General features: G+C 43.5%; 1 protein-coding gene across 1 annotated transcript in view; it reads right to left on the bottom strand.

The window, feature by feature from the left end:
- Window positions 1–24,929, bottom strand: part of DOC2A (double C2 domain alpha) — a 930,537-nt gene that overhangs the window by 269,575 nt on the left and 636,033 nt on the right. The window contains exons 7-8 of the mRNA XM_085618777.1: window positions 20,200–20,259; window positions 18,785–18,942 (exon numbers count right to left, since the gene is read on the bottom strand). Coding sequence (XP_085474903.1) covers window positions 18,785–18,942; window positions 20,200–20,259 — 218 coding nt within the window. The remainder of the gene's footprint in view (window positions 1–18,784; window positions 18,943–20,199; window positions 20,260–24,929) is intronic.

Below are 24,929 nucleotides of genomic sequence, written 5' to 3'. Positions count from 1 at the left end.
GATAGAAATGCATTAGCTGAGATAAATTATGCATGGTATGTGATTAATTCATACAAATCCCTGCGTGTTCAGCCGTATCTGAATGTTTTCTTTTCTGCAAAGTTAAAAAAAACGTTTTTAAGGTTACGTTTGGGAATAAACCCAACAAAGGAGGGCACTCAATCTTGGATCAAGCAGTGGCCGGTTTCCAACTGTAGATTTTGTGGATGGCCACAGGAAACTCTTGTACATATAGTATGTGTAAGCTGATTAATCTTAGACGTTTCGTTTTGAGACTTTACTTTTTGATGAGTGGCGAGAGATCTGCTCGACTGGCATTAATCATGTCATTGTCTGGTGAATCAGTTCCATTACTATGTCAACTGGTAAAATGTTTAATGGTAGTTGAAAAATGTCTAATATAATCGGGCAGATCCCCTCTATTTTTATGACTTTGGTGACTAACAGTTTTAACCGGTTCATAAATGTTATCACTTAATAACTTTTGTTGCAAGGGTATTAATTTGAAATGTAACAATAGCTGGGTTACCATCGCAGTAAATTGATGCACTTTTATTGTTTTGATATGATGGTTGTTGCAATTATTGCACATTAGCACTTTGAAAGGTAATGGGGGCAAGAAATGTATAATAGAAACTTCTTCGCTTTAGTCACTTCTGCACTTTACCATTAGCACTTTGAAATATAACATGTGTGGTGTTTCATAGTGGAAATGAATGGTTATGTGTCAGAATATTTTTCCGTTGTATACATGGAAATAGTATGCAATGCACGCCGTCACTTTAAAATTTAAAATGTGCAATAATATCCTGTAATTAAGGATGTAAGGTGGTTAGATTTGGGTTTATTGATAAGTTTTTAAATTGTATTTATGGGACAGTTTTTGTTATTATGTGATGAGAAGATGTTTTGTTTGTAATGTAAATGTGTTTCTCATGGAGTTGTAAGATGTTGTGATTGCAATGATTTTAATTAATCAAGCAATAAAGATTATAACATATCATTGCTGTTTATATTTTTTACAAATTCCTCTGCACTCTGCCTATCTCCCCGCCAAACCAAAACAGATCATCAATGTAACGAACATATTTTATCACATGATCTGCTATAGTGTCTGCATATGTGGTAGTTAAAATCATCTCCTCCCACCACCCCATGTAAAGGCAGGCGTAGCTCGGCGAGAAGCTCGCCCTTATTGCTACACCCCTTGTTTGTTGATAGCCCTGTTTTTGGAACAGAAAATAATTGTTCTCTAGGTAGAATTTCGTCAGACTGATAAGCATCTTATTATGTAGATAAAAGTCAATTGGTCTGGTGATTAAAAAATGTTCCAATGCCCTAATTCTGTCATTGTGATGTATTGATATAAAGAGGTTGGATTGATTGATTGATTGATTGAGGTACTTATAGAGCGCAACTATCACCCTACGGGCATCTTGGCGCTTGCATTGGGAACCCGTCCTGGTTTTTCCCTGTAAGATAACCCGTACTGGGTATCCCCAAGGTGAAAGCCAGGCATCCCGCCGCGGGGGGCCGTTGTGGAGATTAAGCAGGCTTGTTGCCCAGAGCTGCATAGTGTGAACTCATGCTTAGAGTGGGCACCGAAGCGAGAATTATCGAGTCCGTGGACGGGATACATCTAATGACATTAGAAGATAGTCATCTTGCCATTGAAAGTCATGAATTTGTTTTAAAAAGTCAGTAGTATCCTGTATATATATTACGGTAGGGCTTTGACATGGTCTTGTAGAAAGTAGTAAATGTAGACAGACACATTTTCAAGTAGCCTCTGTTTCTCAGAAATTATTGGCCTTCCAGGGGGTCTTGAGATATCTTTATGAACTTTTGGTATAAAGTAGATAATGGGCATGATCAGATAATCTTTCTTAAGAAACCTGTATTCATCCTGGTTGATTAGTCCCGCACTTTTCCAGGCCAGGAGTTTGGCAAACAGTTCATTTTGTACTGCCGTGAGGGTTTGTTTATTGCTTAACTTATAGCAGTTGCGGTCACTCAGTTGTGTCATGGCTTCCTCCATGTATTGCTTTTTTGGACATATGACCACGTTGCCACCTTTGTCCGAGTTCCGGACAACTACTGAATCATTGTCCCGAAGTTTTTGGACCAGTTGATGGTATTTATGCTGGTGTGCGTTTTGATTCCTGTTGTCAGTTTGGATTTTAAAATTCAGTTTTTTTACTTCCGCCGTTATCAGTTCATTGAAGGTATCAATAGAATTCCTGGGCATGATGGGTACAAATATAGATTTGGGTTTAAATTCTGTGTTTATGGTGGTAGTAATGTTTATTCGTTGTAATTTCATAAGAGACTGGGTAGACTCTGATTGCGCCTGACTCGATTCATCATTTTGTAGAGCATGAATGTTGCGGAGTAGGCTGACATCTGAAGCTGCCAGTGTCGTCACATTGCTTGGTGAAGCCTCTCCTGATACTTGTGTAGATGTTTTATTTTGTCTTGGTGGAATGTTTGCAGTTTTAGCTTTCCGATAAATTTGAAAATATCAGCCCTTGTTTGGGGATAGTCGTAAATAATCTCTGGGCTGTATGTGAGCCTCAGTGCTAAAAGTTGTTGCTCTGCTTGGTCAAGAACGATGTCTGATAAGTTAATGATTGTATTGGCACTTTGTGTTTGTTGAGTCACTTTCGTCGCCTGCCTTTGTTGGTCGGTTTCTTGTTTCAGCGAATGTATATATCATGGAGGCATCGAGTATATTACAAGCGTGTCTTCGTATTCTTCCCAAGGTGTTTTAGCATTGTTTTCCATTAAACTGAGACTGCAATTTCCTGTTAGAAAAAAAAGGCTATTAATTTGAAATGTTCCGTTTCGACGAGGGATGAAGAAATAAATTAAGAATGACTAACTGTGAAAATGCAATTGTTTTTATTTAAACTTTACTGTGATAGCCTGCAGCCATGAGCTACCAATATTAAGCACAGTAGTGTCGGTGATAATTTGAGTCCAGACAAAGGTAGATAACCCTCTTGATGGTCTTTAAAATCTGCCGAGCCTGGATCGCTGAAACCTCACCTGAAAAAAAAAATGTGGGTTCATGGAACCCGCTGTTTCATTGATACACATCCTCAGGATCAGACCTATAAAAGGTAAATATGAGCAAGATTTGGGAGCAAGTTCTAACCCATGGCTGCTGTAAAAGAATTTCAACAAAAAATGGTAAGCTTGTTTTAAAATCTACAGATCTTACTATCTCCATTTAAAGAGTTTAAAGTTTTCCATCTCTTCCCAGCTATATCAGTAATCAAGTGGTTTATTATGTCAAAAATCCGGTCCTCTAGGAACTCAAGATTAAGTACTCAATACTACATTGCCTATTAGACATTGGTGAAATCTTCCAAAAGTAGAGAAAATAGAGCTGCTGCTGCCTTTGCAAATACATCTCGAATCTCTGGCTGATGTCCTATGCTGGTTCCCGCTTGAAGGTGTGATCTTAAAAAAATATTACTGTCACACTTAGGAAGTCTTGAGGTTTGCACTCCCAGGACGCAATTTCGAAATGATTTTAAGCTACCAAAGGGCATTTGATTACTGCCTTTGTGAAACAGTTTCCTGCAAGAACCATAAACTGGGAAAACTGTCTCATTTCACAGATTTCAGCTTTTGCCTGTTAATTAATGTTTTCAAAATTTGGTAGCCATCTTGTTTTTAATCATATGTGATGAATTCTTAAAAATATATTTAAAGGTTCTTAACTATCTTAGTGCATTGCTATCGTTTAAAAAAAAAAAGATAATAAAATTGATTGATCGATTGATTGATTATTCACAGTAACATTATTCTGGCACCTTAACCGGTCTTGGTTTCCGTTAATTTTGTTTTGTGGTTTTCCAGTATTCGTCCAGTATTTAGCTATTTAGGGGTACTGCCACCATGTTTGAAAAAACGTTCTTCTTAGGCCACATGTTCTCAAGCAAACATCCAATTGTATACATCCTATAGCCTTAAAACAGGTCCTGGTATAGTATGTTCTGAGCAGCACTGTAAGTCGCACCAACCAAAACCTTGCTTTTAATGTCACTTATCCTGGGGTCTGCCTTTCTTTCTCAGTCGTCTTCTAGTTGGCCAATGTTTTCTTTACTTCTATTGAAATCATCAAGAGAGTTGTTCAGTAGTGTTTGTAATAATCGATATGGCTTTTTCTGTTATAGTTCTGTCAATGCCACGTTTTCTGGTGGAGAAATCTCTTATATCACCCTCAATTGTTCTTCATATTTTTAAAATAAAATATATTAATGTATTTATCTTTTTAAATTGATCCTAGTTCAATGGTCATGTTGTGGCAACTGGTGACATATAATAAGAGTTGCCCTAATGAACTTAATGAGCGCTAATGTGTTTTTCCTGTAGTTATTTTCAACTTTACAATTTACATACATATGTTAGGAGTGTGCTTATAATGTACACTTTATGATGAATTAGTGTTTATTGTTGAACTATGATACCTGTGGATACAGCTACGTTTTTCACTGAGATGAGGCCACGGCTGTTGCTCCATCTCAATAGGTGAGTTAGGTATACACAAATCGATGCACGTTTGCATCTTTTTCAAGTTTTGCTTTGGTACTTACACGATCGGACATGTCCAGGGTCAGCCGGGGTCTTGTTCAATGATGTCCTGATCCAGTAGGGCCTCTAACGCCTTTTTCACTTGACATTGTTGGTGCAAGGGTACATGGCTGTGGCTCTGAACCACTGGGCAGCTAGTTTCATTTATGTGGAGTGTTTTTCTGGGAGTCTTTGAGTCTCCTTAAGTACGGGAACAATGGCAGAAACCAACTTTTGATGGGGTGCTGGAAAGACGGGTGAAGTAGCATTGCAAGCAGTTTCATCAGTAAGGCTCTTACTCTGATGAGGAGGCGGGTCGCTGTGAATTACTTCCACGTTTCGCCTTGTTGCCGATTTCTTTGTGGAAGGGTCTTAGAAAATAAATGTATACTTGAGGCCCAGATTTTACTTGGGGCTTATCACTTTTTTGGCACAACCCTGACGCCAAATCAAATTTGTTAAATATTGGAATACGCTGGAATGTACTCATGATAGGCCTGCTAAACAAATGTGTGAAATCTTAAGGTCTGGTGTCACTTATTATGTCACTGCCTGCTGTAATGCCAAGTGTGATGTCACGTGCCATGAATCTCTTCCTAACTTAGTTAGTGGCCCCCTCCCACTTCTTTTTCAGGTCTCGCCTGAGCTAGTGCATGCACTGCTCTGGCGAGACATTTAGTGAGTGGACTTTCAAAAGTCCGACCACAGCTTTTAGGGTGGCATAGAGCGTGCGGTTACGTGCACAATGACGAGCAGAGGCGCCATCTGGCTTTCCTCTCTCGTCATGGTGCAAGCAGAATTGCTCGCGATCACTTTCACTTTTGCCGTGCGCACAACTCGCAGGCTTACCTCCTGCTCCCCCTCTCAGTTACCAGCCCCTCCCCCGCCACAGAGCGCGTCTCGCGGCCATGCGTCTTGTTTTGGTATGCTTCCTTCTCCCCTCTCTCTTTGCAGTCCTTACACCCATCACCTCCTCTTTCCACTTGATTCAATTGAAGCAAACATCAAGAAATGGGTTGACCCAAAGTTCACTCTGCATATGCTTACAGCTTTCAGCCTCGAACCCGCGCCCCCGTTCTCCACCGTGGCGTTGCCGGCCCGCTCCACTCAAACCCCCTTGGCTGCCTTTGCATTTCTACATTTCTTCATGTCGTCATTTTTCCAAGCGCCTCGCTCTGCCCCTCCCCCATCACAGAGCGCGATCACTTTTGCGGCCGCGTCACTTTTACGGCTGTGCGGCTCTTTCAACCCTGTTTTTCTTTTATGTGTTTTGCCAGCTGCTCCAGCAACATTGCGCTTTAACTTGTTTTTTTAAACTTTCAGCGCGCCACTCGCCAATCTGCTCCCTCCTGCAGCGCTGTTGGGTCGGATAAAAGGATGTACGTCAGGCAGATTTATAGTGGGCAAGGCATCCGCAGGCCGCGGCTGTAATTTAGCAGAGACCGCACACGAGAGGAGATAATCAGTTATCACCACGCCCCCATCCTTACACAGCTCTTTCATGCACCGCAAGCCCCACAGGACTCTGTCAGAGTGCCGTGATTCCTCTCACGGCTCCCCCAATGCGCACCACTATTAATAGAGAGAACACTGCGCCTGCGCCCCGGACCCCACGAACCCCAAACGAGACGGCTTTGTCAATGACCCACCTCCTTACACAGCCCCCACCCATGGCGTAACTATACCAACGCACCACAGCAGTCACACATCGGCCCACACAGAGATCCGTGCTTGTGCCACATAAAACGCACACAGGGCCACTGTTGCACCCAATCAGGACACAGCTCAGCAACGTACACCCCTCTTTACGCAACTTGATCTCTACAGCTCTGCTGGTGCACCCCAGTCCTCACACGGCTCCAATGTACTGCCTGAGACTTCCAAACACTCGCGAGAGGATGTTTTGTGGCGAGAGGAAGGAGCGCAGGTGTCATTAGTGCAGCGGTTACAGTGGAGCCAAGGGCCAGGTGTCAGGTGTGACGTACCCATTGCACCTAATTTCGGCTGGAGTTCATTTCCTTGAATTCACTAGGACTCTGGGATTTCTTGCTATTCCACTAGGAAAGGCCTCAGGGGCGACAGAATACTACAACCATTGAAATCTATCCAAGGGCCTACGTTTCTTAGTTGTATCAAACGCACTTGCAAAAATATGATTAAAAAAATGTGTGAGTTCAGCATATGCAATAAATCAAAGGCCAGATGATCTGTGCTTCATCTGCAGATTACAGTCTCCAAACCAACTGAGATAGGTCAGGAGGTCAAGAGGCTTCTGCAGGGTATTTATAAAGCCCCCAGGTTCCAATCCAGTGAAATTAGTTTTTGCTCTACATATTTTATAAAACACCATAACATTTTAAGGTGCAGGAATTTTCAGCAATTCTGTCACAATGACTCTTTTTTGGTGCTGTCAAATGAGGGACATGGCATGGGTGTTCAGATTCGAAAAACAACATTTATTTGAATACAGCTATAATACAAGCTGTTTCTCGAAGTTGGATACAGGACAGAGAAGGGACATGCAGACCTGAAAGTCATTGTAGTCAGTGAAGCACAAATATATACATTGTGGGCTTTAAGCACTCTCCCTGCGTTCCCCTATAGAAAATCAGAATGATATGGCTAAACCTTGTACCTTATGTGTTTAGCCATGCAACCGTTGTTGTTGTTGCCCAATGATATTGTGCTGCATAACTAAATACTTATAAGGTCCCAAAAGCGAGACCTATTGGCTATGCCAATGCTTGTTTAGGACTTGTGCCCTGAATCTCGCCATGCCGAAAAAACAGAATGGGTCCGCGCGTTCTGGTGGAGTTCACACTATTTTAAACTGCAAAAAAACAGACACATCCAGTAAGTGGCAGCATCAGACATGTCTGTGAGAGTGCTCAGGTGTATGAGATGCATCCTGCTAATGTGACTATATGAGACATGTCTTAGACGCGGGACTGCATGAGGCACCTCGCTCTCTCCCGAGACAAAGAGAGGAAACCAGGCTCCCACCCACGCGAGAGATAGAAATCTAGGTCACTTTCCCCACAGCGACATCGCGTGGCTTCTCTGCCCCCGCCCCTCATTGTCTTAATAAGCTGCGCCCTCACGTCACCTCCCTGCGAGGCTTCAGAACACAACACTCGTACAGTGCGTGCCCCCTCCTCGTGAATAAGCGTGTGCTGGGGCGTTTGATATGAATGTGTGTGTGAGGCGCGCACAAGTGCGGTAGGAATGTGCGAGATGTGGAAATGTATATGCTTTGGATTAGTCTGTGCGAGCTATGATTGTGCATGAGAAATAAGTGTACGTGAGAGAGGTGTGAATTAGTGCGTATAAAAAACGTGAATAAGGTGTGAATGAGCACAAGTGTGAGTGTGAGAGATTGTATTTGGTTGCACTACGTAGCTTTCCTACTCCTTACTAAACGATTTGGAAGGCCCAAAGACTCCTCCGTGTGTTCTGCATGGTTGTCTGAGTGTGTGTTTTTTATACAGGTTGTATGGGGAAAAAAATGTAATATCTTTGGTGGGGTTCCCGGTTTGTCTGAATAGTGCCATAGTAAACATGTATTTGTGCTTAAGCATGGTATATAGCGAATGCATGTGGGAGATACAGAGCTGCTTTTGAGCATGCATAACAGGTCTGGTGGCTTAGTGGACTAATGCGCCCACTTTAGAGCCCTGTGTTTGACCTTATGGTCACAGGTTCAAATCCTGGCAGGTCCTTTTATCCTTCCGAGGTCGGTAAAATGATCCAGTTGGGAATCAATAAACATCTATTATTCCCTTCTGGGTGAAAGTGTGCTTTAGAAATACACGTTATGTTATAATTATCATCCAGGTGCGGGCGAGGTAGAACTTAAAGTATACCACAGTAGTGGGTTGATTAAGCTCACCCAGAAGTGGCGGGACACAGAGATTACAAGTGACACCTCAGAGAGTATATGGGGTCTCGTCAAAAGATGCGAATGCATGACCCTAGGGAATTCACAGGGGCCTCAGGATATGCAACCTTCTTACACCCTCGTGAGGGGCCTCTATGCCACACTCTAAGGGCATGCGGTGAAGGTGCAACTTCAGGAATTCACAGACACCTCAAAAGACAGTTACACAGGCTGCTGTGCAACATGGCCCTAAAGGAAAAAAGCGCTATGACACAGTCAATGCTGGCCACGTCATGTCGTTTTTTTTTCTTTAAGCCATGTTGGAATGCAGCTCGCGCTGCAGTGCAGCATGTAAAAAACACGAAAAAGCCAACAGATCTCGCAAAGGCGAAACCTACTGGCTTTACCATTGCATGTTTTACTCAGTGCATCTTTGGTAACAAGTTCATTCACTATGAGTGGAACACTGATAATATGAATTCAGTTGCATGCTTTAGGGGTGGGGTTCCAATCTCTTCAATCCATTCCTCATACAATTTGTGGCATAACAACCTCACGCTTTATTTTCACACTATGGCTTAAATTTTCACACGCTTTTAAGTAGAGAGCAAAATTAAAATGCTGTCAAAAATATTTTTTCCTATGAATACCATCTGCTACTGGCCCGACGTTGCATATTCAGAATTTCCTATGCGGGACAGCACCCTCCACTCAGCCAGCTCCTCCGAACACTTTTCGATTTGTGACTCTGACACACATACTTCAATCACCTGTTTGTTTCAACAAGGTAACTGTTACTGAAGGGTGCTTTTTAAAGCATATATCCTTTGGAAATGTGTAGTGTTGTTTGATATTACTCGTGTTTTGCAACTCTGTATTAGTTCAGTATTTGAGGCTCATAAACTTGAAAATAATGTAATACTCTTAATTTCCTAACGAAGGTGGTATGCAGCATATCACTTTACACCACTTGGTTGTGGTGTTTCAAAGAGAATCTATTTATTTTGCATTAGAATAATAAGCATTGGCAAAGTCAATAGGTCTCGCCTATGCAAGAGCTTCTGGCTTTGCCAACAGGTTTTTGCCATGTTGAACACCAGCATAGCTGCTGTTCAGCATGGCTAAAGGCTAGTGGGGTAAAGGAGAGTAGAGTGGAGTGTTATGGAGTGGCCTGGAGTGGTGTAGAGTTGAGTGGCGTGGAGTAGAGTGGAGTATCATGGAGTGGCGTTGGGTGTCATGGAGGAAGAAGATTGTCGTAGAAGGGCATAAAGTGGAGCAGAGTTGAGTGGCGTAGATAGTTGGGGTGGAGAAGAGTGTCGTGGAGTGGCATAGAATGTCATGGAGTGGTGTAGAACAGAGTGGAGTAGCATAGAGGGTGTTGTGTCGAATGGAGAAGAGTGTTGTAGAGTAGAGTGGCGTAGAGCGAGTAGATTGTCATTGATTGGACTGGCATAGAGTGGAGCGGCAGAGTGGAGTAGTGAGAAATGGAATAGAGTGGAGTTAAGTGACATGGAGTGGTATAGAGGGAGTTGCGTAGAGTGGCACAGAGCTTAGTGATGCAGAGTAGAGTGCAGTGGCATTGAGTAGATGGGTTCATAGTAGAGTGGTACAGAGTATAGAGGTGCAGAGAGCAGTGGCATAGAGTACAGTGGTGCAGAGCAGAATAGAGTGGATTAGAGTTCAGTGATGTAGAGCGCAATGGTGTAGAGTGCAGTTGTGCAGAGTAGAGTGGTGTTGAGTTCGGTGGCAAAGAGTGCAGTCTTGCAGAGTAGAGTGTCATGGAGTGCAGTGGTGCAGAGTACAGTTGGCAGAGTACAATGGAGTGCAATGGTGGAGAGTGGCATATCTTGCATTGCAGTAGCGTGCAGTGGCCTACAGTGCAGTAGTGCATAGTAGAGTGGTGCTGAGTTCAGTGCCTGAGAGTGCATTCTTGCATAGTAGAGTGGCGTAGATTGCAGTGACGTGGAGTAGCGTGGTTCAGAGTAGAGTGGTGCAGAGTAGAATAGAGTGGCCTAGAGTGCAGTGGCGCAGAGTGCATTGGTTTTGAGTAAAGTGGAGTTGAGTGCATTGATGTAGAGTCCAGTGGTTTAGAATAGAGTGACATAGAGTAGAGTGGTGCAGAGTAGAGTGATACAATGTAGAGTACAGTGGCATAGAGTGCAGTGCCATAGCGTGGTGCAGATTGTGTTAGTGTGGTGTAGAGTGAGGTGGTGTAGAGTAGATTGTTTCAAAGTAGAGTAAAGTGGTGTAAAGTGGAGTGGTGCAGGGTAGAGTGCAGTAGCATATAGTAGTGGCGTAGAGCGCAGTGGCATAGAGTGGTGAGGAATAAAGTAGAGTGGCGCAGAGTGGAGTAGAGGGGCGTAGAGTGCAGTGGTATAAGTAGATTGTGTCAGAGTAGAGTGAAGTGGCATAGAGTGGAGTGATTCAGGGTAGAGTGGAGAGGTGCAGGTTAGAGTGCAGTGGCATGGGGTAGTGGCACAGAGTGCACTGGCCTAGAGGCATAGAGTAGAATGGCTCATAGTAGAGTGGTACAGAGTATAGAGGTGAAAAGAGCAGGGGCATAGAGCACAGTGGTGCAGAGCAGAAGAGAGTGGCTTAGAGTTCAGTGATGTAGAGCGCAATGGTGTAGAGTGCAGTTGTGTAGAGTAGAGTAGTGTTGAGTTCAGTGGCAGAGAGTGCAGTCCTTCAGAGTAGAGTGTCATAGAGTGCAGTGGTGCAGAGTACAGTTGGTAGAGTACAATAGAGTGCAATGGTGGAGAGTGGCATAGCTTGCATTGCAGTAGCGCACAGTGGCGTACAGTGGTGCAGAGTAGAGTGGTGATGAGTTCAGTGCCTGAGAGTGCATTCTTGCATTGTAGAGTGGCGTAGATTGCAGTGATGTGGAGTAGAGTGGTTCAGAGTAGAGTGGTGCAGAGTAGAATAGAGTGGCCTAGAGTGCAGTGGTGCAGAGTGCATTGGTTTTAAGTAAAGTGAAGTTGAGTGCATTGGTGTAGAGGCAGTGGTTTAGAGTAGAGTGGTGCAGAGTAGAATGATACAGTGTAGAGTACAGTGGCATAGAGTGCAGTGCCGTAGCGTGGTACAGATTATGTTAGTGTGGCGTAGAGTGAAGTGGTGTAGAGTAGATTGTTTCAGAGTAGAGTAAAGTGGAATGGTGCAGGGTAGAGTGCAGTAGCATTTAGTAGTGGCGTAAAGGGCAGTGGCATAGAGTTATGCAGAGTAGAGTAGAGTGGTGCAGAGTGGAGTAGACTGGCGTAGAGTGCAGTAGTGTAAGTAGATTGTTTCAGAGTAGAGTGAAGTGGCATAGAGTGGAGTGATGTAGGGTTGAGTGGAGTGGTGCAGGTTAGAGTGCAGTGGCATAGGGTAGTGGCACAGAGTGCACTGGCCTAGAGTGCAGTGGCATAGAGTGAAGTGTTGCAGAGTAGAGTGGCATAGAGTGGATTGGCGTAGACTCTAGAGCAACAGTTCTTAATATTTTGTCTTCTGTTGATCCCTTTTGAGTCTACTTCAATTCAAGGACCCCGGCCTAAGCAATTTCTACAATTGAAACTTCTAAACAATACACACAATACAGAAGTAAGTATACATCAAAAGAATACATACATTATGAAAGTTTTTAGTTCAGAAACAATAAAATGCAAAAATCACAATACACTTGAGGATAAAGTGCTCTTTCCTCCCCAACCCCATGTACATCAGCTGTGTGCTTGTGGCTCTTGGTAAATCTTTTCATTGTGCTAAATCCATTGCTTTGTTTAACATTAACTCGTCTGATCAAAATAATTTCATTTTACAAAGCTTATTTCCTCACTTTCCAATTATGTTAATCATGCACAGTGTGAGCTCAGTCTCACATTTTTTTTCATACAATTGAGAAAGTGTCTGTGACACAAACTACACTTTAGTTCTTGAATTCTGAATTATATTTGTGCAGCTGTGTTCTACTGAAAGTGCCATATCCCAATTGAATGTCACCATGGAATCAACTCATGCCTTTATGATTCAAAACACTTCTTGAAATTTTTCTTGGGACTTCCAAAACCTGCATCATTTTGATGATTACCAGTTTGTGTCTACCCTCTCGCTCTCTTTCATGTCTGCATACATGTTTAATATACAAGTTAACTAAAACACGTTGGAGTATCCAAATGGCAATTCACAATGGTGCCCCAAGATGTTGCATCAATAAACGTTAATCTAAAATGGGTTCTCATATTTTTGTGTGTTTAGTACGTGCTTTATTGTTATACAAATGGGGTCTGGGGGAGGGGGGGGGCAGCAGACCATGGGGAGGTCCGTAACTGGGAGAGATTGAGGATTGGAGCAGTCCAGCGACTGCAGCGGTTTGGGCTCTTTTGGATTGTGAGGTAGCCCAAGGGTATAAAACCCAGCATTTTGTATACCAGCCACCATTTTATATTGGTGACACAGTGGCTGGTAGCATTTTTCCCACTTACCCACTCCTAATTTCGAGCTTTCGGGGTTGGGTTATATTGAGGTTGGTTTTACTCTGGGCAGGCTTTGGATGGGAACAGGTGTACGGGGGAAGGGAATTTTGTACGGTTGTCACTTTGAATGAGGTGCAGGAGCAGTTGGCCAAGACGTTGGCATGGTTAAGGAAGTTTATTGTTGTTGACAGTGGGAAACCAGACTGAAAGGGAGCGCTCACGCCTGGATGAGGTTGGAAGCTTAACGTTCATTAGGAAGTTAAGTTAGTTAGAGGTCAATAGTTGCAGTAAAACTGTATGAGGGGGTTAAAGGTCTCAATTGCTGAAGATCAGCCCAGGAGGAGGTACAGACTTGCAGTTTTAAGTTTGGGGGGGGCATTTAGTGGGGGGGAGAGACATTTAGTGGTGGGGGTAATATAAATAACGTTTGTATAGTGAGGTTTTAGTTTTGTAAAGTGAAAGGCCCAGGGTTCATATGTGATGTGCACCTGTTTCAATAAAAGAGGCCTTTTTCACACAAATCTGGTGTCAGTGGTCTGAGCTGCTCCCCTTCTTCCCCAAACACAGAATTCTGAAAGAGTAAAGGATGTTCCATCCGAGTTTTAACTCGCTTACAATTAAATATTCAGACCATAAAGTACCACCTTAAAATTATCTCATTTCTACTAAATATTTTCTCTAACATTTTCAGCTTGGTCAATGCGGTGTATCATGTAAAAAAGGGAATGGTAGTGTTGGCAATTGTGACAAATTTTGCACATTGCTTTGCTTTCCACTATAAGTAAATCTGTGAGGTTGGGCAAACTCCTTAATTCTGCTTTTATTTATTTAAAATTTAGGTTGAGCCTAGAGCCAGCGTGCATGCGCTGCTCTGCAAGACTTATTGTAGAGGAGTAGGTGAATAGAAGCTCCGCCCACTCTTTGTCCATATGTGCCATTGGCTTGTGTCATTGTCTGTCCTAAATGCTGGCTTCTGATTCGTCAATAGGCTTGTTAGTCCCGCCTTAGTACTGTATCCCCTTCATTTGTCACCTCCCATTGCGAGGGGCCCCTTTACTTCTGTTGTTACATGGTACCTATTATTTAGACTGTGTGCACTACTTTCTTTAATGAGGTTCTCCTACTGCAGGTACTGCATGCTTTGGTGCCTTCTTTACTCCCCCCTCACTCCCATTGTCACGCCTTTCAGTTCCCGTGCCTTCTCTCCTCTTCCACCCTCCCGTTGTCTGTGTCTTCTCCCCCTGCTCCCCCCCGCTCCCTCCCGCTCGTCCCCACCCGCTCGTCCTCCTATTGTACGTGCCTTCTCCACCCCTCGCCCTCCCGTTGTTGTGCCTTCTCACCTCCCTGCCCTCCCGTTTCCGTGCCTTCTCCCCCCTGCCTGCCCTACCTCCCATTGTCCGTGCCTTGTCCCCCCTTCCCCTTCTCCCTCCTTGTTTCTCTTTTTTTTTGTTCTTTGGGGATTTTTATATAGGGCGAACTCGGCCAGCAGGTATCAGAGCACTTCACATGAGCCCCTTTTGCGTTACCGACTGACACATTCATTTTGTTAGGCACCGAGAGATTAAGTGATTTGCCCAGAATCACAGGATGTTGAGCGTCCCTGCTAATAATCGAACCCGGTTCCCCAACTTCGAGGTCGACCACTCTAGCTGTTAGGCCACCTCCTCTCCCCTTTGGTAAGCACATGCTGGCTTCACTTCCTCTGTGCGTTTGTCTCTCTCCTGGACCATTGCCCAAGTAGTGCTTCCTTGCCCAGTGCATTTCTAGTACTTGCACTTTCTGTGCTCCTTTTTTAGGTCTCACCTAGGCAGCGCTTGTGCTTTCTCTAGGAGACATGCTGTATGCAGGTATGGACTTGAAGCTCCACCCATTTTCCGCCTATCTTTTCAATTGGCTCCTGTGACTGTCCTTTGCTAATTGTGGCTTTTGATTTGTTAATAGATGCAGTAGTCCCTCTTTAGTACCTCCTTTTCTTATGTTGTTACCTCCCATAAGGACTGCCCCTCTTGCATGTGTTACTCGGTATGTTTTATTTACAGTCTGTGAGCACTATTTTCTTACATGACTTTCTCCTACCTGCTGTTGCAGGCACGACACACTCTTCCGCAGCGCACAAATTTTCTTTTGTTGTGTGCGACTCGCCCAACACTATTTTTGCGACATTGTATTTTTCCGCGAGCAAGCAAAAAATGCCTGCTACGTGTTTTTGCACTGTGCTACGTGCAATTTGCGTAGTGCGTAGTAGCGCAAACTATCCACGCGCCGCGAGGGTAGCCTAGTACTATGCCCAGGGTTACCATAAAGCCTCTCCTTGTCCCTCCTGTCAGGTCCTCTCCCTCTCTCTGCTGACTGCTGTCTTTTCTCCCCCCTCTCTCAGCATCCGCTGGCTGTGAGATGGGCGTCACCACAAGAGACGTCTTACTGCAGCTTAAGACATGCACGGACTACCTACCTAAGCTCTTACTGCTCCCATCTTTCACACCCTCCCCAGCCCATTCCTCACCTGCCCCTCAATATGTCTGTAGGCGCCACTCCCCCACCCCCAAACACCAGGGATCAGCTTGCTGTGTGTCACTGAGCGATATCTCACTACAGCTCCTTGCATGCCCTTGCCGTCTCCCTATCCTCTCCCTCCTCTCCTTTCCCCAGCCCTCTTGGTTCTGCTGTCTCGCCTAACCCTGCAGGTACCAGGACACGGAATGTGAGACCACTTTCACAGGTGTGCTCTATCTCCATATCTTTATTTCAGTCTCTCCCTTCCTCTTGTCTCCTGCTGTAACCCCCCTTCCACTCCCAGGGTTCAGCTTGGGTGTCAATTCCACAGTTGTCTTACTGCAGCTCCACATACGTGCAGTGTGTCTCCCTTAATTAGATAGAACATGCCACTTTTGGAGAACCCCACATTCTTCATCCCACTGAAAGTTCTGACTGCAGATACACAAGAGAGTGTACAGTTAGCCCCAGTCAGGGAATACGGTACGTCTGAACCACAGTTCACATTTTCTCTGGTTGGTGCTCAACATTGTGCAATGTCCTGTACATCCAAGGCATAACAAGCTGCTGAACAGCTCTGGAGTCGTATGCTCCAGAACAGATCAGGCCGGTGGCTACTGACAGCTACTGGTGCCTGTGCAAGAGCATTATGTATACAAGTGTGTGCACCATGTGGCTAAGCAAGAGGACCCACTCACGAGGCACGTAGCCACCCATAATGTGAAATGCCTAATTTTATGAACCTGTCTTCATGTCACTGCCTAGTGTCTCTGAACCCATGGTCAGGACTTAGCACTGGTTGCCGACCAGTGGTGGATGCTGGGCTCCGTGGTGTGACACTAGTGCAGGGACTTCTGGTTCCAAACAGCCTACGTATGCTCAGGGAACTCAGCAAACAGTGGCCAAGTGCTCACTTCCTCACAGTGTATCGGAAGCAGTGCAGGAAATGAGGGGGATCTTGCCAGATTACGGTTGCGGCAGCTATTTCTGAGCTGGATCTAGGATCCAACCGACCAAATGAAATATGCTGACTTTGATCTGGTGACATTTTCAGACACCGGGATCCAATTCAGCAGCGCCCGCATGCTGTCTGCTTTTTGTTCGGAACAGCAACGTGCAGGCGGCGGGGGAGTTTTCTTATGTTCTCTTCTACCTGAGCCTAAAACAAAGGCCTGATTCAAGAGGCCATCAGTTCTTCTTTTGTTCAAGTATCATTCTAGCTGACACCCATCTGAAGCCTATCACCTAGGCACTAATGCAATGGAAGAAAAGAAAGGCACACAGTTTATGACTTTACAATTAGTTTAGAGAAACTATGATTTGCCAGCAGGTTTCTGTCTTTGTTCAACCACTACAACCTGGGTAAGAGATGTGCATGCACTGTAAAAGTGCTAGTTGTATCTGTGTGTATGAGTGTATTAAAGAGAAGCACCATCTCCCTTTTTGGGATGTGCTACTCACCATTTATTAACAGAAAACTGTAACTGCTCGTTACCACAAACCTACAGATGCTCATGTATATCTAAACTGGACTTCATGTCACCCACACCAGACTAAACTCAGCATCATCTACAGGCAAGCACTCGGAATAAGATGCATCTGCTGCAATGGGATACTTGCAAAGAACATCTTCAGGAGCTTGCTAGGAGCTTTTCAGATTATTTCAACTACAAGGATATCCTCTGCATATTATACAGCAACAAACTGACAAGTCTATGCATTTACCCAGGAAAGCAATTAATTGGAATACCAACAGCAGAAACAAATGTGACAGAATCCTAAGTGTGGTTGACTGTCATCCATCAGTTCCTAACTATGAAAACATAATACAAAGAAAATAAATCCCCCTTGTTATCCACGGGTGAAAAATTATAAAAGGTTTTTTCCAAACTGTCATTCATTGCTTATCGCCAAGCTCCTAATTTACGAGCTCTTATTGTGAGAGCTGAGCTCAAGGAAGTTGTAACACATGAAGGGGTTCATTGCTGTGATTCTAAAAGATGCAATCATTGTAGCTAATCACGTGAACCTTGTGGACCATTTGCTATCAGATTTGAACATTTTCCCTGTGGAACATGCCTTAAAGGAAGAACTACTGGACTCCAGGGAAAATATGTGGATGTACCTTTCAAAATCATTGCATCTAAATGGACTGAACATCACTGACGTCACCACCTAATTGCTTACTGCAGATCTCAGGACTGTATTTTGATTCCACATTCCAAATCGAATCTTCATTCATGATGCTTTTTGAAAATGCAGCAATGTCAGCTATGAAGAAACACTGAGCAAACAGTGGAAGGATAAAAGCCAAAACATTGTAGTGGAAATATATTTTTGTACTTTTGTGAGTCCATCTATTTTGAGTCACTTCTGTTTTGGATATTACATTTCTTAGTGACTCATTGTATCCTTTTAGATCCAGATTGTTGCCCAGGTTGGCTGTTGTTTTCTTGAAAAACTTCATCTTTATGTCTGTGCATGAGTAATTAATCAAATCACAATTTAAATGACACTTAATAATGTATTTTGTATGTAATTCCTTTATAGCTCTACTCATCCCGGTGTGCATATCAATGTACTGGAAATGTTACAAAAGACAGTGAGGGTTATAAAGTGTAGGAGTCACACATCATCCATACTTATAGACATTACATATTAAAAGTGGATGATCTAGGTTAACTCAAAGGTAGGATTTAAAACATAAGATAGTGATTAGGTTTGTTTCTACCAACAGCACCAACAGCAAACAAGAGGAAGTACTCCATTTGTCATGAACAACAGTTGCAACACCCAATGGTCGTAATGTGGGGTAATCAACATATAAATGATGCACCAAGCAAAGGCTGAAGGCAGTGGTGGTCAGTGCAGGTAAGTGGGGTGGGTTGGTGGGATTTTGACTGACGACGAAATAGGGAAAATTAAATAAATAAATCCTATTCCGTCTGTCGACATCCCCCCGCCCCTCTCCATCCCACTGTGCTTACCTGCACACACCGCCGCTGGCTGAGGGGGCTCTTATTGTGTATTGGATATTGATAGAAAAAGCACAGAGAAACAGCCAACGCTATCTCAAGCCGGACCTTAAAATGATTACAATGCAAAAGCAGGAAGCCTGCTTCTGAGTCAAGCAATCCCTTATGTTATCCTTTCAAAATGTTTTATTAATTAACAAATCATGGGTAAATCTCTTTGGTATCTGTAAGTGAAAGCATGCATCATATAGATTCTATATAGTGGAAGATGTTTTTTTGAAAAAGTGATTAAGTCATAGATTCTACCTCTGCATTCCAACAAACAACTTGTGTAATAAGTTTTGTGGGAAGATCTCAGATATGAAGTAATTACTTTTTTTTCTCCACCCAGCATGCCTGCAACCCTGACTCACGTTTTGACATAGGGATCAGAATATCCGTTAACATCCATGGCAGCCAGGTGGGCACAGCGCACGATACCCACAACTAGGCCACCCCGTGCCGAGCTGTAGGTAAGTGATAGCAGGATGCGACCCCGCTCCTCCAGCTCCCATTCCTCTGCCTTTTCCAGCTGTAAGGAGAAAAGACAGTGTCAGTACTGCCACTTCCTAAGCTGACCAATCAGGTCCACATAGTGTGGCCCAGATGAGTAACTGGGTTGAGACAGTAAATCACTTTGCCTGGGCCTTTGTCCACTACCAAGCCAGGTACCACATAATAGTTAGACCCCATGCTGTGTTAGTTATGGTAATAGTTGGGATTAAAGTTTAGCACAGTAAGGTATATGCGTAATATAATTTTAGCGTAACTGTAGGCCATATGGTCATGCTTTATTTGCGATTGGAGAGCACAATATCCATATCAGTATTAAGCGGTTGCCATCAGCTTAGACTTTTGCAACCATTCATCAGTGACCTTTTGTTTGTTAAAGTGGCATCTTAAGTGCAACAGGTATACCCAGATGTGGGTCCTGTGCTCACTGTACAAAAGGATCTCCTTTTCTCTTCTTGAAGTCTGCAGGAAGCTGAAGACCTGACTTTTGAATTAACCAACCTACCATAGGCAGGGCTAGGCACATACACACCTTCTCAGCGACAGGATACACTCGCTTGTGATAGTGCAAATACACATAACAGAACAGAACATCCAAGCTGTACCTAACTGATTAGGCCCAAAAAGGTTCAACCAGATTTAGATTACTAGTGTTACTGTCTAGGGGTCATGTGTCAAGGCAGTTTGGGCCGAATTGTTTCTATTGGAGCAGGGTCAAGACTGATTTAAATTGTGTTTGGTTATCTTCTCGAATAGCATAGCAGGCACAAAGTGGCTGAACAGAATGCAAACGAATGGCTGAGGCTTTTGCAAGATTACACCCATCACATGTTGATGTTTTAAGGGGAAGGGGCCTGTCTGAGTTCCAGCAGAGTAAGTGGCAAAGCTAGTTAGGGTAAGAGGCCAGTTTGAGGTCTCACTCATTAGCAGAACCACGGTTACACAGTGAGAGGAAGAGGACCTACAGAGTCTGCAGCAGTGCCATGATTAGATGGAAAGGTAAGGAGGGACAGGCTTCAGGTCACACAAAGAATCAGTGGCAGAGTCAGGGTTAGAAAGTCACAGGGATGGGAAAAGATTCAGCACAGTTCACAAATTGAGGTCCCAGCAGAGCCAGGGGTAGATGAACAGATGTGGAAGGGTATTGCTTATTTCTTACACATATACTCTACCTCTCCACACCCCACTCGTCCCTTCCTAAGGATAGACCTGGGGTAATAAAGGGAGGGTGGGCCCTAATGGGAGGGAATATGCACATTTATAATCTGTATCTTACCTCTTTCAAGTAGCAGGATATCCCTCTCAGGGCGGCTGTCATAGAGGACGGAGACGCCAACTGCAAGATGAGAGAATGCGGAAGGGTTATAAAGGAGAGGCAGAAAAGAAACGGGAAGCAATAGAGGAGAGGGTAAGATTTGGGCAAATATTATTGAACTGAGGGAGATACTGTAAAATAATAGCAGAGAAGATGGTATATAGAAGCAGGAGCGAAATACTGGCAACAAGGGAAATAAAAAAGGAGGGAATGGGAGAGGGCCGGAAATGAAGAAAGATAGAACTGATAAGAGGTGTGCCGCAAGAGGCGGGCCCTTAGAAGGATAGCATCGAGGAAGTGCGAGAGGCATGAAGCAGTGCTTAGTTTGTAAAATAATAAGTACCAAGCCCGAACTTTACCTAAAAGCCTGAGGCCAGTGCTATCAAAGGTCAGAGTGTGAATACCTAGTCCTGATTCCCCAAATACTCCTTGAACCCACCACCAGACACTACCTACCTCTCTGTCTCACTTTTTAATGTTCCTTTGAATTCTTGCTTTCTTTCTTGCTGTTTTACTGACTTTCTGTTCCTCCTTCTTTCCCACGTTTGTGTTTTTCTCTCTCTTGCTCTGTGTTACATTGTGAGGAGTAAATATCCCCAAAATGAGTGCTGTTGGCCTGATCTACAACCACTAGCTCAAATAAAGCCATAATTTAGAGAAAAACATCAATGATTTGTAGATAGACAGCTAGTTAGATATAAATAATCCTATATGGTTAGATGGACAAAAGAAATAAAATGTTTTTTATACAGATAGAGATTCATACATTGAGATGCACACACACAGATATATAAATGTTCTATAGATAGATAGATAGATAGATAGATAGATAGATAGATAGATAGATAGATAGATAGACAGATAGACAGATAGACAGATAGATAGATAGATAGATAGATAGATAGATAGATAGATAGATAGATAGATAGATAGATAGATAGATAGACAGATAGACAGATAGATAGATAGATAGATAGATAGATAGATAGATAGATAGATAGATAGATAGATAGATAGATAGATAGATAGATAGATAGATAGATAGACAGATAGATAGACAGATAGACAGACAGACAAACAGACAGATAGATGTGTTGGAAAGCAGGTAGATAACCAAGGACTAATAGAGAGGCAGACAATAGATATTCTATTTCCCAACTATAATGTCACTGTAACTTTAGTTTTTTCCAATGAATTTCTACGTTTGGTAATGCTATTTCCTAACTGTAACATCCCTGTAACCTTTGTTTTTTTAGTGAATTTCACAGTTTTCGAAAAATATAAATTGTATTACAATTCGACCCAAAACTTTAATTTACTAATATACCTTTTCGCAAGTTTATAAATACATTTGATTCACACATTTATTCTTATTTGATATTTTAAAAATAAAAAATAAAAAAATGAAGGTAAGGTAACTTAGTTAGTCTTTCTAAAAATGCAGTGCACCAAATTTTTCTTTTTTCATTTATTTTATGGATCCGCAGATGTGTTCCCATCCAAAAGCACACATTTAGTACAAAAACACCCTCACATTTAATACAAACATATGCTATTACAATTTCTATAAGTGTATCACTGCCTGTGTGTGGATGTGTGAGTGACTGTGTAGGTGTGTGTGTGGCTATAAGGTTGTGGGAGTAGGTGTTTGAGTGGCTGTGTAGGTGTGGGATTGGCTGTGTGGGTGTGTGAGTAGGAGGGTGAATGGCTGTGTGGGTTTGTGGGTCTGTGAGTGGGTGTACATGTGGCTGTATGGGTGCATGAGTGGATGTGTGAGTAGTTGTGTGGGTGGGTATGTGAGCAGGTAAATTATTGCCTGTGTGGGGCTGTGTGATTGGCTGTGTGGGCCTGTGAGGGGGTGTGTTAGTGGTTTGGGGAGTCTTTGAGTAGGTGTGTGAGTGGCTGTATGGGTGTATGAGTGGTTGTGTGGGTATGTATGGAGGTCTGTGAGTGGCTGTGTCAGTCTGTGAGCAGTTGTATGGGTGTTTGTAAGTGGTTGTGTGGAAGTGGACATGTGTGTGTGTGAGTGAGTGTGTGAGTGACTGTGTTGGTCTGTGAGTGGGTGGGTGTGTGAGTGGATTTGTGGGTCTGAGTGGGTGTGAGTGGCTGTATGGGTGCATAATTAGGTGTGTGAGTGGTTGTGAGGGTATGTGTGAATGGGTGTGTTAGTACCTATGTATGTCTGTGAGGGGGTGTGTGAGTGGTTTTGTGGGTCTGTGAGTGGGTGTGTGATTGGCTGTATGGTTGTGTGAGTGGGTATGTGAGTGTGGAAGTGAGTGTGTGAGTGGGTGTGTGCATCTGAGTGGATATGTGAGTGGTTTTGTGAGGCTTTGAGTAAATGTGTGAGTGTTTTCTGTGGCTCTGTAAGTGGGTGTGTGAATGTGTGACTGGCTGGGTGTGAGTGGCTGTGCGTGGGGGTGTGTGAGTGGCTGTGTGTGTGGGTATGTAAGTGGTTGTGTGAGTGGATGAGTGGCTGTTTGTCTGTGAATGGTGTGCCAGTGTTTTTGTGGGTCTGTGGGTGTGCGGGTGGCTGCATGGGGGTGTGAGTGGCTGTATGGGTGTGTGAATGTTTGAGGGAGTGTGTGAGTAGGTATATGGATCTGTGAGTGGGTGTATGTGTTTTTGTTATTGGGATCTGGATCCATTGAACCACAGCGGCACACAAACAGGGTCGTGATAAGCACTGTGGTGGATTCACTGACCATTGCTCGCTCCCAAAAATATTTTTGGACAGTTTCTTGCTCATGAGGAGCCGAGTGCCGATGCAGAAAATGGCATCTTCAGTTTTCCTCTCAGGATCTTGGCCAGCCTATCACGGCATTGCTGTTGTTGCGTGGATCCGCGTAGCCTCTGCAGTGAATCTCAATTCATAAATCTTTTTAGTTTAATAACTCCGAAACTACTGAACAGATTTACACCAAATTACAAAAGGCAATCTTTCTGGGCAAAGATCTAGCTTTCTTCAAACTTCAGTGCAATTACTTTCAGCGGTTAGGGCTGTAGTTGTGTGGTGTTGAGCAGCATTGCAGGAACTCATTACCTTAGACCAGAATTGCATTACACTTTGCTTGAGTGCTGTAAGATCCTTGTGAAACAATCTAAATCTAATGAGCATATGGGAAGACCCTTTCACGCTTTACAGAAACTCAGGCAGACAAATAAATAGGCTCTTCTGGGACTATGTCCTGGAGAGGGTGTGGTGTCATACGAGGTCTCAAGGGCTGGTAGACAAATTCTTGAGCCACAAGCCCATTCCATACTTTCAAACATGCCTTGATAGGGTTACACCAGCTGAGGCTAAATCCTTGTACATACACGTTCGAAGTGACAAACTGCCATTGAGGTCCTTTACTATAAAGTGGGAACTTCTTGGGCAAGGACTCGAGAGTTGCCCTTACTGCCCAAACACTGCTTAATTTGAGGTTCACTTTCTATTGTTCTGTCGAAAGTACAAAGCCCCTTAGCCAAGTGGATCCTCTCCCTCTATCGAAATCTGCGAGTCAATCAATGCAAAGTAGCTGCACGCATAATGAAAAGTGATACGACAGAAGTCATTTTGTTTGCCCTTACCAGATATTTAAAGTGGGCCTGGTCCTTTCGTGCTGATGTATTAAAGGCTGGACCCTGAGGCGAGAGGTCAAATGCCAAGGGTCATGAGTCAATGTTTACAATTGATTAGCATCTATTTTCTGGTAAACTCAAATGTGTGCTCTGTCCTACAGTTAATTAAATGTTTTATGCCAGGCATTATGCACTTTTGCTTATCTAGCTATATTCTAGCCCAAGACTCAGGAACTAATGTTTACAATTGATTAGCAGTTACATCCTGGTAAACCTGAATGTGTACTCTGTCCTGTGGATATGATATGTTTTCTGCCAAGCATTGTGCACTTTCACATGTCTAGCTATTTTCTAGGTGCTGACTTTGTACCTTGTATTTTATATCTATTTTTATAAGAAGTTGTATTTATTTTATTATTTTAACTGAGCTATCTGTATGCATGTTTGACATTGCTGTACTGTACTATTAGGACTGTTTGGCCGAAATAAAGCAATATGATGATGATGACTAGCAAACTCGTTTTTAAAATTTTGTATAGATTCATCAAACGGCTCCAAAGTTATTAGCAAAACAAAAAAACGCTTTTCCTATGGAAACTAGGTCCTAACTATAACTACCTACTGGCAACTGCCAGTAGGTAAAATGAATCGAAAAAGGACTAGAATTTACCAGTTCAGTGAGCTAAATATAACTTGTGCCAGGCCTTGTGCCCAACTCCCCCTAGGGTAGTGGTCACACACAGTTGGACAAGGCCTTTGGTTGTGTGCACTGGGTTGACCGCAGCTGCGCACTGCTGTTTTTGTTATTATTTTCAGTACACTGCCCTCCAGCAGTATCCGAATACCAAGGGAGTTCTGCGGCTCAAAACGGAAGTCAGCGTTGTGTCCCGTGGTAGTACTGCCAAATAAAACGGCTAATTTAAAAGAATTACTGAAAGAGACCCCAACGGATCCCGCTCATGGGTCTGATTGTCCGTGTCTGCTCACCCTGCTCTATTATGTGCATTGTTTCTATAAATTCCCAACTTGGGTACCAAGTACATGAGTCCTGTAATGGTGGCCACAACATTTTGGTTAGTATTGCGGCCAGCTAATCAGATTGGTCTGGTCCTGTGGAACCAGGGCTGTTC

Source organism: Triturus cristatus, chromosome 7, assembly GCF_964204655.1.
Source record: "Triturus cristatus chromosome 7, aTriCri1.1, whole genome shotgun sequence".
In the NCBI taxonomy this organism is placed as follows: Eukaryota; Metazoa; Chordata; class Amphibia; order Caudata; family Salamandridae; genus Triturus; species Triturus cristatus.
The sequence above is the reverse complement of the archived record's forward strand: the minus strand, read 5'-3'. Positions and strand labels throughout refer to the sequence as shown.